This window comes from Anarhichas minor, unplaced genomic scaffold (genome assembly GCF_050575085.1).
Source record: "Anarhichas minor isolate MPS153535 unplaced genomic scaffold, ASM5057508v1 ptg000023l, whole genome shotgun sequence".
Taxonomy (NCBI): domain Eukaryota; kingdom Metazoa; phylum Chordata; class Actinopteri; order Perciformes; family Anarhichadidae; genus Anarhichas; species Anarhichas minor.
In genome coordinates this window covers 3,679,205-3,696,187 of record NW_027466469.1, presented here as the reverse complement: position 1 = coordinate 3,696,187, position 16,983 = coordinate 3,679,205, and the positions used below count along the sequence as shown (strand labels likewise).

The 16,983-nt window shown below is 41.2% G+C and overlaps 1 protein-coding gene across 1 annotated transcript; it reads right to left on the bottom strand.

The window, feature by feature from the left end:
* Positions 1-2,515: 2,515 nt before the first annotated feature.
* LOC142955389 (solute carrier family 41 member 3-like) lies at positions 2,516-14,292 on the bottom strand. The gene is given in 12 exon segments (XM_076096889.1): positions 2,516-2,695; positions 2,817-2,965; positions 5,051-5,185; positions 8,264-8,292; positions 8,294-8,317; positions 8,477-8,621; positions 9,014-9,184; positions 9,257-9,401; positions 11,144-11,215; positions 12,156-12,263; positions 14,097-14,156; positions 14,158-14,292. Coding segments are annotated over 12 exon segments (1,353 nt in total).
* Between the last annotated feature and the right edge of the window lie 2,691 nt (positions 14,293-16,983).

Sequence of the window (16,983 nt, the reverse complement as noted above, 5' to 3'; positions counted from 1 at the left end):
TTTCGCCATCTGCTGTTTCAAAAGTGTACTTCACACGACAAATGTAATCTGCAGTAGCTGAATGAAAGTATTAACATCGTGTTCAGACAGCGGATGTCTCCCAACGTACGTGCCTCTGATCGTGGGCCTTATTTTCGACCTCAGCAGACGAGGACAACTTTTGTAAACTGTGACTATGTTTATTTTTTTTTTGTGCTGTGGAAGAGATTTTTGTGGAACAATGACATTGTCTTTATTTATTCTGTTATTGCTGACTCCGCAAAGTCAGACAAACCAAAATAGATCCATAGTTTCTCTCACAATTTTCAAATAAATGCATTTCAACGAGAGTTTGTTTATTGGTTTGAATATTGGAGCGGTGATACGTTTTGAAGGCATCATTCCTGATACTTGACACTCTGTGCAGATATCCTTCAGAATACAGCAATTGCGACTTACATGTCAGTCTTTTATTTCATTTACAAATCATAGCTGCAAAGATGTCATCTAGAAGTTCTTACAAATGTCAGAGACAAGTCCAGTTAAGCTTGATGTCGCTGCGAAAATGGATTTGTTACCATCTTTGGATGCTAGTTCATGATCAGAAAAGACAATCGTTTTTCTAAAAGTGCATATCAAACAATTGAAAATGCCCCATACAGAGAGATGCATAGTAAATCACTTGTTCACAAAAAGAGCACAAAGAAATATTGTCATTACCTGTAACACATACTAACATGGAGACAGTTAAGTACAACAGGCTATATTCGGTGGCACTGTGCTGCACAAACAAATAAATACCAGTAGAAATTTGGCAACGGCAAACTGAAGGCTTATCACGGTCTAAAGGCACAAACCTAAATAAACAAGATAAAATCTACCATTCAGCATTTAATTTGTGTTCATATACATTTACACTCAGTTATATGTAATTATTGCCAAATACAATCATTTGCCATCTAACATTAAGAGCTGACAATAGGTGTACAGATGTGTCAACAGCTACCAGTACAGTGGTTCTATGGTATTCCCACTTGTATCTATTTTAGGTGGGTGTTGTGTCTACAGAGTCATGCTGCGTGGTATTGAGACCAGTGCAACCCCAATGATCAGTACAACTACAGACTACCGGGAGCTGTGTGAATGCAAAATAAGTCCAACTCTTTCTATTTTGAGCCACCTTGTTTCCACTTCTCTTTGTTCATTCCCGCATCTACAGTACGTTGTTAGATTTGTGTCTAAATCCTGAGCACGCAGGGATATTATATTAGCGGAGAAAAACTTTTTTTTTTCAAACACATAGTTTGCAGAGAAATTATTTTCAGACAAAAAAAATCGGAGAACAAAGTTTACCTGTTTTACTAATTTCCTCTGCAAGAAACTTCTGTACCTTTTAAATTAAAAAAATGTAATGTATGACTTTTGACTGTTGGTCAGTGTGCCTTATCTCATTTGAATGGCATGCTATCAGCTGGTTTATAGTAATTAGCATGTCAGCTAGCTATTACTCTCAACTCAGGTTGTTACCCTTACATCTTGTACATGCAGTTGTGCTGCTAAGTCTAAACATTTAAGAGCACTTTTTCAAAAAATAAAAGAAACATTGATTATAATGCCTTTGCTGAGTAGCTGGCAAATAAGAGTTTAGGCAGCTAACTTAGTTAGCGACTGCTTAGCTGCCATCCATCTGTCAGCCAGCTTATTAACCTATCAAGATAGCTAGGTAGACTAGCATACAAGCAGAATTTTATAAATGTTCAAACTAGTGCCTAGTGGTTATGAGGTGAAGTCATGCATACGTGTAGGTTGTTTGTAGCTTAACATTAGTTTTTTTACTTCTGGCATTTGCATTCATGCTTCAGAAACCATAAAAGTGGTCTTGTTGAACATAACATTAGTATCATAAACTGTGATAGCCACAGAGCCTATTTCCTGCAATAATCACAAATCTAATGGACAAATCTCATTGGCTTTTTGTGGAGGGAACCGGCACGATGCTAACTTCCGGGTTAGCCTACAAAAATACGTCATCCCTGCAGCGCTATATGTCCAAACTGTACTTTAGCTGTAAGCTAGCTAGCTGAATTTGCCTTTACCTGCTGTTGGGACACACACAGTAACGCTCTGTCCGGTTGAGGCTACCTTGAGCAGAGATGTTGGGAGAGACACAGCAGGTGTCCAAGGGGTTTGAGAGGACACACAGCGGGGAATGAGTGAGAGGCTATACTGTGCCCTTATACTGTTACAACAAACAGACAAATGCATTTATTGAGCACAGAATAGATCTTTGTTTGGTCAAATTACATTATTCTTTGTGCATTAATCTGTCAACAAAATAAAATGTATGTGCTTATAAAAAAATAGGTTTCTGTCCCATTTGGACGCTCAGTGTTGAGGCACAAATATAACGGCATACGCCTCATGTGTTCATTAACCCTCACTTTCCTTCTTATATCCAATAAGCTTTGCAAGTGTGTTTCAGCCACTTGCATATAGGGAACAGTACAGTCAGGGTGGGCAGCACCGCGTGTCTGTGTCAAACTCCAGTCCCAGTAGAACTGACCGTCATAATCAGTCTGAAACTCAGAGCCAAGAAACCTGTCCCCAGCAGGTCACCCAGAGCTGTGAGGTAGGGGATGGAGAAGTTGTCTGGATCCAGGCCCCTTCGCCACAGCCATCGCACCATCAGGCTGGCCACGTAAAGCAAAATCAACACCTGGATAGTGAGAAAGGATGGATGTGTTTTCAATGAGCGTAATCTGAGATTGGTGTAAAACTTTAAACTAAAACCTTTTTCTGGCAGAATGAGCAACAAAACCTTTATCGGTTCATCTGACCTGAAGCAGAGCTGCAGACAGGTAGCAGACGATGAAGGTGGGCGTCATGGCAGTATGGCCTCCCTGCAGGAAGTGGATGATGTACAGGAAGAGGAGGTGACCCGGGACCAGGAGAAGGATCAGGACTCTGGCTGATTTGGAGTTCACATCTAGATAAACATAGAAAGAGAAGTAACGAGCTGTATATATCCCATCAGTTCTGAAGATATGTTATTGTGTTTCTTAGAAGCATTCAAGGTTTTTTGCTGTATGCTGGTGCCTGTTAAGGCAGTGGTTCTCAACTGGTCTGGCTGCGGGACCCACCATCACCCCTTAATGACAAGCCGCGACCCACGACCCAAATTATATATATATATATATATATATTATATTATATATATATAATTTGGGTATATCTATATTCAAGAAGTCTAGTAGTAGTAACGTCTCTGTGTAGTAAACAACTGACAAATCAAATAAAGAAAGTACACATCAATTATATTTGAACAATTATTATTCTCAGTTTTCAAATTTAACTGGATGGATTATAAATAATACATAGAAATACATGAATAAATGTTCTTCTCATTTCAAGTAAAATAACAGCTGGATTAAAAAATAAATTACGTAACGAAATTCATTTTCGAAAAGTTATTTTCACTGAATTGCCCTGAAGCTTTAAATTCAGTTCATTCAGGGTGAAGTGATAAAGCCACAATATTATATTTTTCTCATCTTCTAAAAAGAGTGTTGGAAGAATTCAGCTATATGAGTCTGTCCAGTCAGAGTCTAATGACTCTGGTCTCTCTGGACATTCTTCTCTTTTGGATATCGTCCTATGATTTGACTTTTTCAACTGATATTTCAACAGTCCTGCTCTGCTCTCTGTGTCCTCGTCTCTCCCCCTTGTGTCACGGTGTGTCTACATCTCACTCAAGTCAGGAAACTTGTCAGAATACCCATATTTGATTGGCTGAGCTGCATCACGTGATGTGATTCACACCGCATTGGTCGGTGTTTTTCCTGCACCGCTGAACAAGTGGCGTAAATGCTGGAATAACTCCGCTGCATAAAAAATGCCCTTCAAAATAAAATCACAACTTTTTTTTTTTTTGTCAGGCAAAGGCCCGCGACCCACTGAAAACGGGTCCGCGACCCACTTTTGGGTCGTGACCCACCAGTTGAGAATCACTGTGTTAAGGGGTACTATGAGTAGCATTGCTAATGCTTTTTTTCAAAGGAATTGTGATCTGCTAGTTTTTAACGAAATCTGTCTAACAGTGTCTTTTAAGTTCACATGTCATATATTGTTTTATACTTCAGTTTTTGAACAAATTAAACAAACTAACAAACTGCACTTGGACAGAGTCAGGCTAGCTAGCTTCCCCCTGTTTCCTGTCTTTATGCTAAGCTAAGCGGCTACTGGCTGTAGCGTAGTATTTACCGCAAAGACATGAGAGTGGTATCGATCTATCTCTCGAGCGAATAAGCGCATTTCCCAAAATGTCAAACTATTCCTTGAAAGTCTTTTCTCCTCGGCTTTACTGAAGAGATTATATGAGTAGGAAGTACTATTGTTTTCTTCCTTTTACTCCTTCCACCATCTGTTAGTGCTAGACGCTCTGACAGCTTCAGCTCTATTTTCATTTACAGAGGAACCATATTCTCCTATTTTATGTCTTTACCAATCTAGGAGATTCTCTACAACTCAAACCTGAGGGCACACCAGGTCAAACACACAGGCTAAATATGGCTGCTAGTTTTCCTGACAGTTGTCTGTATGTTCCATTAAAGCAGTAGGCTATAAATATATATATTTTTTTATTTTGGCCACTCGGGCCTCCTGATTAATGTTCATTCTCTGTTAGGTCTATTTGGGTCTCCACCAACTCCTTGGGAGAAATACTGTTAGCTGCTAAATGTTACGCTACATTATTCACCAGCTAGCCGTTAGCTTTATGTAGCTGTTGGCTGGTGCTGGGCATGTAGCGTATAGTTGTTTTTTGTGGAGCTAGTTTGCTAAAGTTTGCTGCTGGAAACAAAACAATTAGCTAAAACTGACTAAAAAAGCTCAGGAGAGCTGCAGACAGTGTTGCAGCTTTCATTTCATTCATTAATATAAAAAATATTGATTCATGTGGCATTAATAATACTGTCACATGCTTGACTTGGTGATTATTTCTTGATTCCAAATTCCCAGTGAAGGGCTATGCCTGCACACTGCACCTTTACGTGTATTGTTTTCTTTGTCTTACCTGAGGAGCAGAGGGTAGCACAGGGTCCAGGACAGTTCTCACTCATTATAAATGGAAGAGCTCCAGGAACACTCCAGTAGTGGAGGTAGGTGGACATCCTGCTGGCCTGGATGGCCACCAGATTTCCCCCTACACCTGCACGGACATGGAAAAGTGTAGCACTGATCAGCTCCATAATAAACATTTAATAGAGCTGGGAAGATTGAACTGAACATGGCAGTGTGGAGGGTGGAATAAGTGGCCTTGTTGTCCAAGACAAAAAAAATCTAAAAAAGTTCCAGCTAATAATATGTTTATTATTTTTACAGCATGCCTTTTTTGTTTTTTGTATTTGCTGATGTGTCATACGAGAGGCTGAGAAGTCACTGTAGAATATCAGGGTAAACAGTCTTGGAAAAATGATTCACTGTCCAAACAGCAATTTAGCTTGATATCTATTCAGCAGCTATCCCTAATCACAGCGTCCCAGGGGACTTTTCTATTTTTCCTCTGAAGGCTTGGAAAAAGCAGTCTGGATGTTGAGCTATTCAGTGCAACACTGCTCGCCCCTCAGGCTGGTTTCATTAGGAGCAGAACAAAACCTCTTGGCTCGGAGAAACGTGAAGCACATGGATCATTTAGACAAAACCAGTGCTTCTAGCAGTGCAGGAAAGTACATGTACTTAAGTATTGTACTACAGTAGAAATTAACTGAAGCAATTTACTTTAGCATTCCCATGTTCTGCTACTTTATACATCTACACAACTACATTTCAGAGGGAAATAGTGTACTTTTTACTGTACTACATTTATCTGGCAGCTGGAGCTACTAAGTCACTTTGCTGATTAACATTTTATATCAGAAAAACATATGATACACTTACATGATATGATGCCATACTACAATCTACCCAGTAGTATATCAGGTATGTAAAAATGGCTCCCGATTGACGAACTACAACACTAAAATGCTATGTATTTGTTCGTCATAAGAACGGTATAATAGAACGTACTATAACAATATAACACGCTGAAAGAAGACATGCTGAATAAATACAGTAAACATGTATTGTTATACTTGTAAGGGAGTATTTTCAGACTATGTTTCTTCTACTTTTACTTAGGCAAAGGATGTGAATTCTTCTTCCACTAGTGGTTTCTGGTCAACAGGCCAAGAGGGAAGAGCGCTGAATTGGAATGCAAATGCACTTCCTGTACTGGGGTGGCAAATCCATGCGGGAGTGTTGGGTAGAACTGGGGCTGGCAGAGATGCAACGGGAGCCAGTGAATGCATAGTTGGCATTCTGATCAGGCTTGTGGTTTATGTAAAGACCATTGTTATCGCTCTCTACTTAGTATGCTGCTTTGTGGGCAGCTAACTTCTGTCAGTAAAGATCTGGCCCTATACACCTCTCTGAGCTTCCTCTGACGGGGGAGGGGGGGGGGGGACTGCTCAACTTCAGCAGCACTTTAATACCTCATGATTGATTAATAGCTCAAATTGAGGCCCTTTTAAATACTAATGGGATTAGCTGCTGGGCGTCCGCATGCTCCGACAATTTCCAGTTGACATTACTGATAATAATTAAGCTAATTATGAAGCTTCAATGTCATTCTTCAAAAGATTAAGGCTGTTGAAACCATAACCCCAAATCCCAGCTCTGTTTACTCCTTCAGGAAAACATGTCAGTGTTCATTTCTTTGCTCAAAGCATGCAGAAGAAATTTCACAAATTGTTTCCCCTTCAATTAAGGGGATTATATCCACAATAATATTTACTTGAGGCAAAATTAATCAGAGCTATCGTCCTAATTTCATCACTCGAGGCCTCTAAAATAAAGATCATGTCTGAGAAAGTTCTCAACTGAGTACTTAAGCACATGCAGGTAAAAATAGTAATATCACAATTTAAAAATACTATTACAAAATATAATAACAAGTAAAAGTCCTGCATTTAAAATAGTATTCAAGTAAAAATAAAAAAGTATTATCAGAAAAAAATAAACTTAATACTTAAACTAAAAGTACTGATAATGCTGAGTGGACTCTGTCAGTATTATATTATTATTTAACGGTCCCAGCTGGTCTGGGAACGCCTCGGGATCCCCCAGTATGAGCTGGAAAATGTTGCGGGGGAGAGGGAAGTCTGGGTCAGCCTGCTTGGCCTGCTGCCACCGCAACCCGACTCCGGATAAGCAGAGGAAAATGGATGGATGGATGGTAACAAACTATATTTCTGAAAGTTAGGCTGAAGTACTTTGACAGTATGCAACTTGTATTTAAGTAGTCCTCCACTGCTTTTTATGCACTGCTTATATATGATAAATAGAGAGTTTAGAGCAACTCCAAGGAATTCTCCTTTTGTGTTGATTTTGGCGACCCCTTGTGGACAAACGCCGTAGTCTTTTTTTTACAGAAATGAAGACCACATTTCCCATGAGCACCAACGCCTTGTAGTGTAAGTCTTGATCTGGCTAGCATGTGCATTTGCTTCAGAAGTGACTGAAAGAAAGAGGAAACTTGGCTCAGCCACCATAACCCTAAAAGTTACGTAAAAAAAAGGCACACAATCTCTTCCTGTTTCCTTTTAACCGGCTAGCGTACCAATCACTGTCAAACAATGTAAACACTGGCTCTTTTGTGTACTATAAATCACTTTTTTATCTTCTATTTTGCAGGGAATCTGACCCGGGGATATAGGCATTATGGTATGATATAGAAATGACCAATCTTGTCGCTGATTCTTAATTTGCTTATATAGGTCATATAGAGCAGTGGTTCTCAACCTTTTTTCAGTGATGTACCCCCTGTGAAATATCTTTTCAGCCAAGTACCCCCTAACCAGAGCAAAGCATTTTTGGTTGAAAAAAAGATCAGTTTCTGATTTATTAAACTGTCAACACTGAAGATTGCATTGTTTAGGATAATGAAATTGAATAGCCTACTGAATATAAAATTAAGTTTATGAACTTACACTTATATTTTATTGAATATTTATTAAATAACTATTTTTCAAGGATTTTTGAATGGATGCTTAATTTTAAATATATATTTTTTAAATCTCACGTACCCCCTGGAGTGCTTTCACATACCCCCAGGGGTACACGTACCCCCATTTGAGAACCACTGGTATAGAGTAGAGGCATCAGTATTAAATTGATTCTGTTTCATACCCAGTTAAAACCTCCTTGTACTATCGCTTTAAGAGTTCAGTGAACTTCGTCTTCCACTCACCATTGATGACTGGAGTGAACACTGCCATACTTATCCAGAATCAGTCCACCAATACTGGGAAGAAGAAAACATACAATAACAATATCCCCTAACATTACTGATTTATTTAAATTAAATGAACATATATTTTAATATTTCAAAACACTTGTGATCAGAGGAAGAACCGTTCTGAAATCGCTGGACCTTCTTAGGGTAGCGTCCCTATAGACTCACCTGCTGATGGACATGGCCAATATGACTGGTTGCCAGCCGGACTTTAGGACCTCATTGATTGGTGGAGAGCGACGGGCAATAATGACCCACGCTGGGGTAAGGAGCAGGAAGAATCCGCACACCGCAGGAGGCAGATACCACGTGTCTGAAGAGCAACGTAGCCCAGAATACATCTGTAAAAATCTTTGATTGCACTTTCCATATGAGTTAGAAATTGGTGCTTGAATAGTTTGAATGTTTTGGGACAAACAGCGAATAAAAGATTCCATGACAGAGATGATGAAAGTCTTAAGAGATTTCCTGCTGGAGTCTGCTGGCAGACTTTTACCAGAATCAAAGGTGGACTATGCTGCCCTCATCTGGCCAAGTACCCCTTAATACTCCTTAACCACAACGGTACTGCTTTGCAGTTGCAAAAATGTTGATAATCTTTTGCTATTTATCTGTTTTAAAGACCATTTTGCATCAGAAGAATCTGACTTGATTTGGTTGCACCCTCCTTGAGGGGCTCTCTTAATGTAATGTGTGACCTCTGACCTCTGTAACAGAAGAAGAGGCTGCTCACACCAGCCAGCAGAGACAGAGTGATGAGGTCTCCGAGGCTGGCAGCGATTGGAGTGGCCACATTATCTGGGTTAATGCCCACTTTCCTAGATCCAATAATCACTGCCACCATCACCAGACCCGACAAAGAAGTTGAACAACACACTGAGATCACAAACTCTACCCTCCTCTACGTTGTACTCTGTGTACCAGCTGAGGCTTGTGCCTTTGTCTGACCTAGAGACAGCGCAGCGATGAAAGCGGTGGTGACGCTGCTGGCACAGAGGACAGACGCCTGGATAACGTCCACTCTACCCCTGGTCAGACCCCCAAGGCCCACTGCTGCAACAGCTGCCAGGAAGCCCACAACTGTAGCCTGGACCTGGGGACCAAGGACAGCAAAGATGAGTCAGGTGAGTCTCATTCTTCTATCCATAGTATGCATCTCATTATATGTCTGCTGTATCTGTTTATCCTTCTATCTCTTTGTCTGTCCCAGAGGGAACAGAAAACAAGTGGATACTAATTTTAGAGTAAGATGATAAAAGAGAGGAGTGGAAAATGGAAAAACAATATGTGTTCGATATGAAATCAAACCAAATCAACAAAATTTCAGATTATTTAAGACATTTTTAAAGAAGCAGTGTGTAGGATTTTGTGGCATCTTGTGGTGAAGTTGAAGGTTGCATCCAACTGAATACCCCTCCGCTCACCCTCTCTTTCCAAGTGTGTAGAAGAACTACAGCTGCCTTCAGTCAAAGTAAAAACGTGAATGTCCCTCTCTAGAGCCAGTGTTTGGTTTGTCTGTTCTGGGCTACTGTAGAAACATGGCGATGCAACATGGCGGACAATTGGGTGAAGGCAGGGTACACCCTGAACAGGTCGCCAGACTACTGCAGGGCTGATGAAAACATTGTTATAATTATTATATTCAATTTCTGCTAATAAATCCCCCTAAACCCTACACACTGTTCCTTCAAGACCCAAGTCTGTATTATAAAATGCTGATTACAGAATTTTATTGGATATCATAGAGACAAAGTGAAATTGAGTCCTGCCCAAGCAATTCGTCACTCTCCAGTGACTTTGTATTGCTTGAAGGTGCCTCCTTGTCACTTTTGTCTGCTAGCAGACAACAGAAAGGTGCCTAAAAGCTGTTATGTGGTGGGATGCACAACCAACAGGGTAAAGAACCCAGAACTAAGTTTTTATAAGCTGCTGAACCCATAAAAAGTGAGGCTACAGGCAGGAGGAATGTGAAAACTGGGGGGAATACAGACACCTAATATGCCTAACGATACAGCAAGCATTTGGTCCAAATGTCCGTTTTAAGCTAACTTTATTTCTTAACTAAAGCATTTTGACAGTATGCAACATGTGTTATAGTGGTTTATATATCAGAATGTTACGCAGTCGGCTATTATGTTTGCATGTGTTTTAGCTAACTACAGTAATTTGCTGACACATAGCTAACATTAGCTCGCTAACAGCTAACTTGTCCTATCCCGTCATCATTTTAGATATCAGCTGGACCCGTGGTAAACATAGAGTGCTAATGCTAAACTAATCATTCCTTTAACATGATGAAATCTGATGTTTTTAAATAGCTACCGGATAGCTAGCTTCAGGCATTTAGCGTTAGCGTTTCAGCCCTCGGTTGCACATTGCTTTCCCCCCCTGGTGGGCGTGGTTCTCACAGTATGGACTCTCTCTGTTTATTGCACTATAGATATTTTTTATATCAAAATGGCCCTGCACCTACAGAACCAAAAAATATAGACAAATAATAGCCTACTGATTTGAAAACCTCACAGGATATTGGTGAAATGTCTTAAAAGTAAAACACAGGAAATATGTACCCTGCTGCATACAACTGGTAGTTAAGTAATAAAAAGGAAATTCTAGCTGGCAATGGAAGAATTGGCCTAATTATCTTTGTGCTCCACTAACTTATTATAGCTACCATTTGGACACCATCTCCAACTGTCATCTAGTGTGTTTAATCGGCTGAGATGCATTAATGAAGTGAGAGGACGATCTTATCACGCCAGCAAAGCTTCTTGGATTTAATTTAATTGTCTTGAAGCCGTGATGGAGTGTGTTATCAACAGGATGGAGAGTCACCTGAATCAGAGCCAGATTACAGAGCACCATCCTCCACTGCTGCTGAGCCTCATCCATCTGGCCCGTGTTGGCCTGTGGACGGAAGCGGGTTCACATAATCACATTTCTCAATCACGTGGTAGTTGTTTTCAAGTGTCACTGTGCAAATGTATTTCCCACCGCTTGTCAACATCACATCAGAGTAACCCTGACAAATGCTCTGATTGGTCGACAGGGTGCACAGCTAATGAGCAATTACCACTCAGGCTGCAGTCAGGAGGTTGCTCGCTGTGCTACCGATAATGAATCATTATCGACGGATGCTGAAGTTACATCTCTCTCTTGCTCCGTTAAGCTTATGGTTCTCCGTGTTTTGTGTGGAACTGGCTTTGTGCTCATGTTAGTAAGCTGGGAGACAGAATGGTAGCATCGCATTATTAAGGACGAGCCAGTGGAGTTGGTTGGGACACTGAGTGATCTTTCAATACTCACAGAAGACTTAAATAGTAATGAAAATAATTGAATCACTGAACAGATACAGGTGTCTGCTAACAATTTATCAAAAGGCACAATTTTGCTATGTGTGCTATAAAGTCGGCCTACCTAGGACGCTTAGGTCAGTGGGTAGGGACGGCTGGGACACCTTGTTCTGGGCTAAAAACAATAATAATTTAAATAAAAAAAGAAATGCAGACTAAATGTAAGCAAAATTATTATATTTTCATAATTAACTGGGAAGTGGAATTTAGCAAAAAATAAAAAAGGGATTCTGACTGGCTGCCGAGTAAACATTCACTCAGTGACTCAGTTCAATATTCAATATATTTTCTGCCTGCTGGTGTGTTTGTGACAGTGTGTTCTGTACATGTGTGTGAGTGTGTGCTCTGAACATGTGTGTGAGTGTGTGTTCTGAACATGTGTGTGAGTGTGTGTTCTGTACATGTGTGAGAGTGTGTGTTCTGTACATGTGTGTGAGTGTGTGTTCTGTACATGTGTGTGAGTGTGTGTTCTGTGTGCGTGAGTTTCCACTCACTGCTGTTGACAGTCTGGATGCCAATGTCATCTCCAGATTCCCCTTCAGCCCCACCAGGGCCGGCACCAAGATAAACACCTCTGAGATCTCCTTGAACACCTCCCAGTGCTGAAAGACACCACAGCGGTCTTTTAATGCACTTTCTGTTCCCAGACACAAACACACACACACACACACACACACACACACACACACACACACACACACACACACACACACACACACACACATTGGGGCAAATATATATATGTAAAATCCAACACAAAATATATATATATATATATATATATATATACTGTATGACAGTATATATACTGTATATATATATTGGATTTGATTTTACAGTTGAATGAGTTCCTTAGGCTATTGTATTGGGTAGAGAGCTATCAGGACTAGCTACCATGTCATATCGTCTCTTTACGTGATCAAATAGAGACTTGACATTGGCCAACATCAACATACATATTATCCAGCAATCATCATTGCATATCTGTATATGACAACAATACCAAAGAAAATATGAAATTATTCATTTTTTATAGTTTATTTATATTCTTTATAGTTTATGAACAATACGCTTATCATTTAGTTATACTTTGCTACTGACTTCACAAAAATATGAAAAAAACATTGTAACATTGTCATTTGCGATCTAAAAGTACCTTTTACCCGGTTGTTTGCTTGAGTTTACCCAATCACATCTGTCACACATGAATACATAACAGCTACGGTTGTTATATTTTAAAAACTTTGACTTTGATTATTGCTTATTTATGAGAAATGACAGTATTAATATTATATATAGTAGGTGCCTATGAATTGAAACATGCTCCAAATGGCTAATCACGTTTCACGCCGCCTCTCACATGGAGCAGTGTATTTGTAAGTTGTTTGACCATGTGCGTGCTGATTGATTTGATGTGCCCGTACTTCCACCCATGGAACTCGAGCTGACAGCTCTCTATGCTTTGACAAACGACTGGCTGACCCGCTGCATAATTCAGCGTCAGTCATGTCAAGCTGGTGAGGTATTTACAAGAGGTTAAACGGGGAGAGAGCTATGAGGTGGCTCTGATCTATCTGATCTGTCCGACTCTCTTTCTGATACTGCTGTGTGCCCGGCTGCTTCCTGTAGGCTCTGTTGTTTCAGTCATGTCTTCTCTGTGAATGAAAAGGCCAGATATGATCAGACTTCAATCAGTCTGGTAATTTGTACTGATCTATCTGGTCCTCTGTCCTTCCCTTATCTGTCTGATTAACTGCAATTTAACCTAACTACTGAACTATAGTTTCACAATACTGTACTACATAAACTTTACATAAACAAATGTGAAGGCCTTGTCTGTTGGTGGGTCTGTGGGGGGTTTTGTGGGTGGGTGTTTTGATTTAAGTAGCTCTTTGTTTGTTTTTTTGATGTTTTTTGCTTTTCCTTCTTGTTATTTTCTCCTTTACTATTGTAAACTGAGTAACACGTGCACAAAAAATGAAAATACTTGCTCTTTGATTCTTATGTCATATTGTGCATTCTCATCAATAAAGTATATATAAAAAAAATAAAAAGACTTAAATTTCATAGTTTTTAGCCAAAGGCTAGGAAACTCAATAGATACAAATCCTCTCATCTTTATATCCGTACTTTTGTGATTTCTCTTTCATTTCTCAAGTGCTTGTTTTGTATTTTTTTGGTAAGAATCTTCCATAACTATTAGACAACAAATTCATCACATAAGCATCACATTCAGCCTTCGTCTGCCTCCGCCTGCAGGGTAAATGAATGACTGTACCTATGGGAAGGGGTGATCATAAAACAACACCTATCATATTCATTGTTTAGAATCAGATATACCGGTCATGCATCGAACAACGAAAAACGAAAACTAATGTTGGTACAACCATGTAAACTCGCACCCACAGACACACTTTTCTTTTCTCCCCACATACTTGCACTGCATCCATGACTATCCCGGCCTCCACCATTCCCAGGCCGGACACCAGGTACGGCCAGCAGGATCTGGGCTGCGATGACCCACGAGCTCTCTGGCAGTAAGCCGTGGGCCGAGCGGGTCAGTCTGCACGTGAAGCCCCTCAGCTTCTTCCCTTGGAAACGCAGCTCCAGAGCGAGATGGGTCACCACCATGGCCGATGCCCTGTTAACCCATCCCAGCCGCCAAAATCAGCCCCCAAGCCTTTGTTTTTGTTGAATCCGTCAAGCTGATTTGAGATAGTCAATCCATTTGGTGGCTCTTAATAAACGTGACGACAAGCTTGTTTTGCCCTTCACCTGTGACTCCAGCTCTGGCGGGGCAGCAACATAAATGGTGGAATAGGTGGAGGAAGCTGCTCTCCTCCACTTAAATGGATCACGCACACATATTAAGACAGACACACACACACACACACACACACACACACCGGTCCACTTGACAGCAGGTCTGTGAGGCCTCTTCTGACACTCTGCTACTGACAGACCTCCACACACACAGACACACATACATACACACTAACACACACACACACTTTCCCTCCTCATGCCTCACTCTTCAGCAGCCGAGCGGCCGAGGCGGAGCGCTGGAAGCCCGGTCTCTCGCGGGGCCTGAAGAGTGTCCAGGTCCTGTGGGACAAGGACATCCAGAAGGCCAGCAGCTTCTTCTCGGCTCTCCTGTGCCGCTGCTCCTTCTCCCCCCTCTCCCCGCACACCTCCCTCCCTCTCTCCTCGCCACCGGGCTGATGCCCCGTGTGAGCTTCACCACTCTGGAACCCGTTCCTCATTTTGACCGTTGGTCCGGGCCGGGGCCAGCTGTGCTGAGTTAACGCCAGTGGACAGTGTGATGTCAAAGGCTTGTCAGGAGAGACAGGGCAACTGTCGCCAAGGTTGCCCTCTGATTCCAAACGGAGAGATGAGTCGTGACGGTTCTCCATAGTGGAGGGGGGGACAAGACGGAGGACAGTGTGTGAGACGATGCTGGAGACGTGTGTGTTTGTGTGTGCAAGCAAGGTGGCCAGACTGAAGAAAGAAGAGTCCTGATACAGTTTCCCCTCTTTCTCCCCGTTTCTTTTTTTTGGGATCAGTTCAGAGGAGAATGCGGTTGTGCTCTCCGCCTCTTTGATAGCTCCTCCTTTCCCCCGCTCGCGATGTCCTCACTGTAAGTGGGTGACGCACTCTGAGCAGCAGCAGGTGCTGCACCTGTCACCAGCACGTGGTGCTGCTGCTGCCTGGAAAGGACACAGTTTATCACCCTTGATGGGAGGAAACACTCTCTCTGTCACTAACTATCGGCCGATGGACTTCTTCAGTCTGTCCGAGTTCAATACGTCACTCATTTGTCAGTTTTTGTCTTTCCTATTTGCCAAGTTCCAGCACAGGAATGAAAACTAATAGCCTATTCTGCTATAGGTGTAAGCGATAGACAGAAATAAAATAAGTTCAAACATGTCTTTGGCTTCACCGTACTCACTATATGATGTCACATAAGCCTGCGCAGAATACTTATTGCGACCATGTCCTCACACACGCACACACAAGGACAGTGACTCAGCTGAAAAGTGTCCTTGAGACAAGACTGGGAACGGGTGCTCCACTCACTGCAGCTCCCCCTTCTGACTCCTGGCTGTAGTTTGAATTGTGAAGCAACAGATTGAGTAGTAACTGGAGGTTTATGGGGTTTCTATACAAAATTAAGGAGTCAAATCACTTAACGTGAATAATCTTCTTCAAGAGCCCTTCAAGAGCCCCCCCCCCCCCCCCCCCCCCCCCCCGTGAACTCAGGCCAGCACAGTTAGTGAGGCAACCCTAAAATCCTCTACTAATTCCTGAACCTCAGTACTTTTCACATAATGCTTGTATTGGCCTCCGTCCAAACCAGACTGTGTAAAATAGACATTTCAATCTAGATCAAACTGTTATTCAGGGTGGGTCATTTAGTGTTGAGTATGTAATGAAGGGATGCAATTCCTGTTGAGGCTACATTTGGATGGGAAGTCATTCTTAACTGTAAACCAATGTAATATAGTTTAGTAATAGCAAAATCATAATTCATGTGTGTGAACGTACACTTCAGAGATGGCAAGGAGTCACCAACAGTGATGGTCTGCAATCAGAGATAGAAAGGAGGGGGATAGAAGGAGGAGAGGGAGGGTGAGGTTAAATTTCAGAAAACCAACCTTACAGCTCATTTTATTTCCTTGTTAATTATCAAAGTTTCATTCAAGATCTAGAATTTCCCAGGAACTTATGTTAGTCTTCAATAAATATCGTTAAGTTGCTTTAGAGATAAATAAATCACACAAAATAAATGAATCTGGTGTGTATCTAAACAAAATGAAATGGTCTAAGATACTTAACAGTTAAACACATCAAGTTATGTGTTCTATTGTCAATTTCAGTTACAGTATGTCCGTACTTACCAGCCAAAGCACAGATGTTGATCAATGTTCTCTTTGCCTAATGAAAACAATCATGGAAACAATATTATTGTCTTCTGTGTGCATGAGCAATAAAGGGTTAAAACTAGCAGAACTACAGCACACCCACAACAAATGACAGCTCCATCTCAGCTCTATGTGAGACTAATAATGGATTATCTTATGTCTCTGTATACTGAATATATAAAGTAATGTTCCCATAGGGCCTGCATTATTACTACAGATTTATACTATCAGCCTCATCTGAACAAAGGTTATTTGTACATCAAGGTCTAATTTAAGATAAAAAAAAGAATGGTAATTGAAAAGCTTTAACGTAAAGATGGCCTATCTCGGACGGCGCTATAGCCGCTATTGGCCTATCTCGAACGATTCCGTCGTGACGCACTTTCCGGTCATTTTCTTC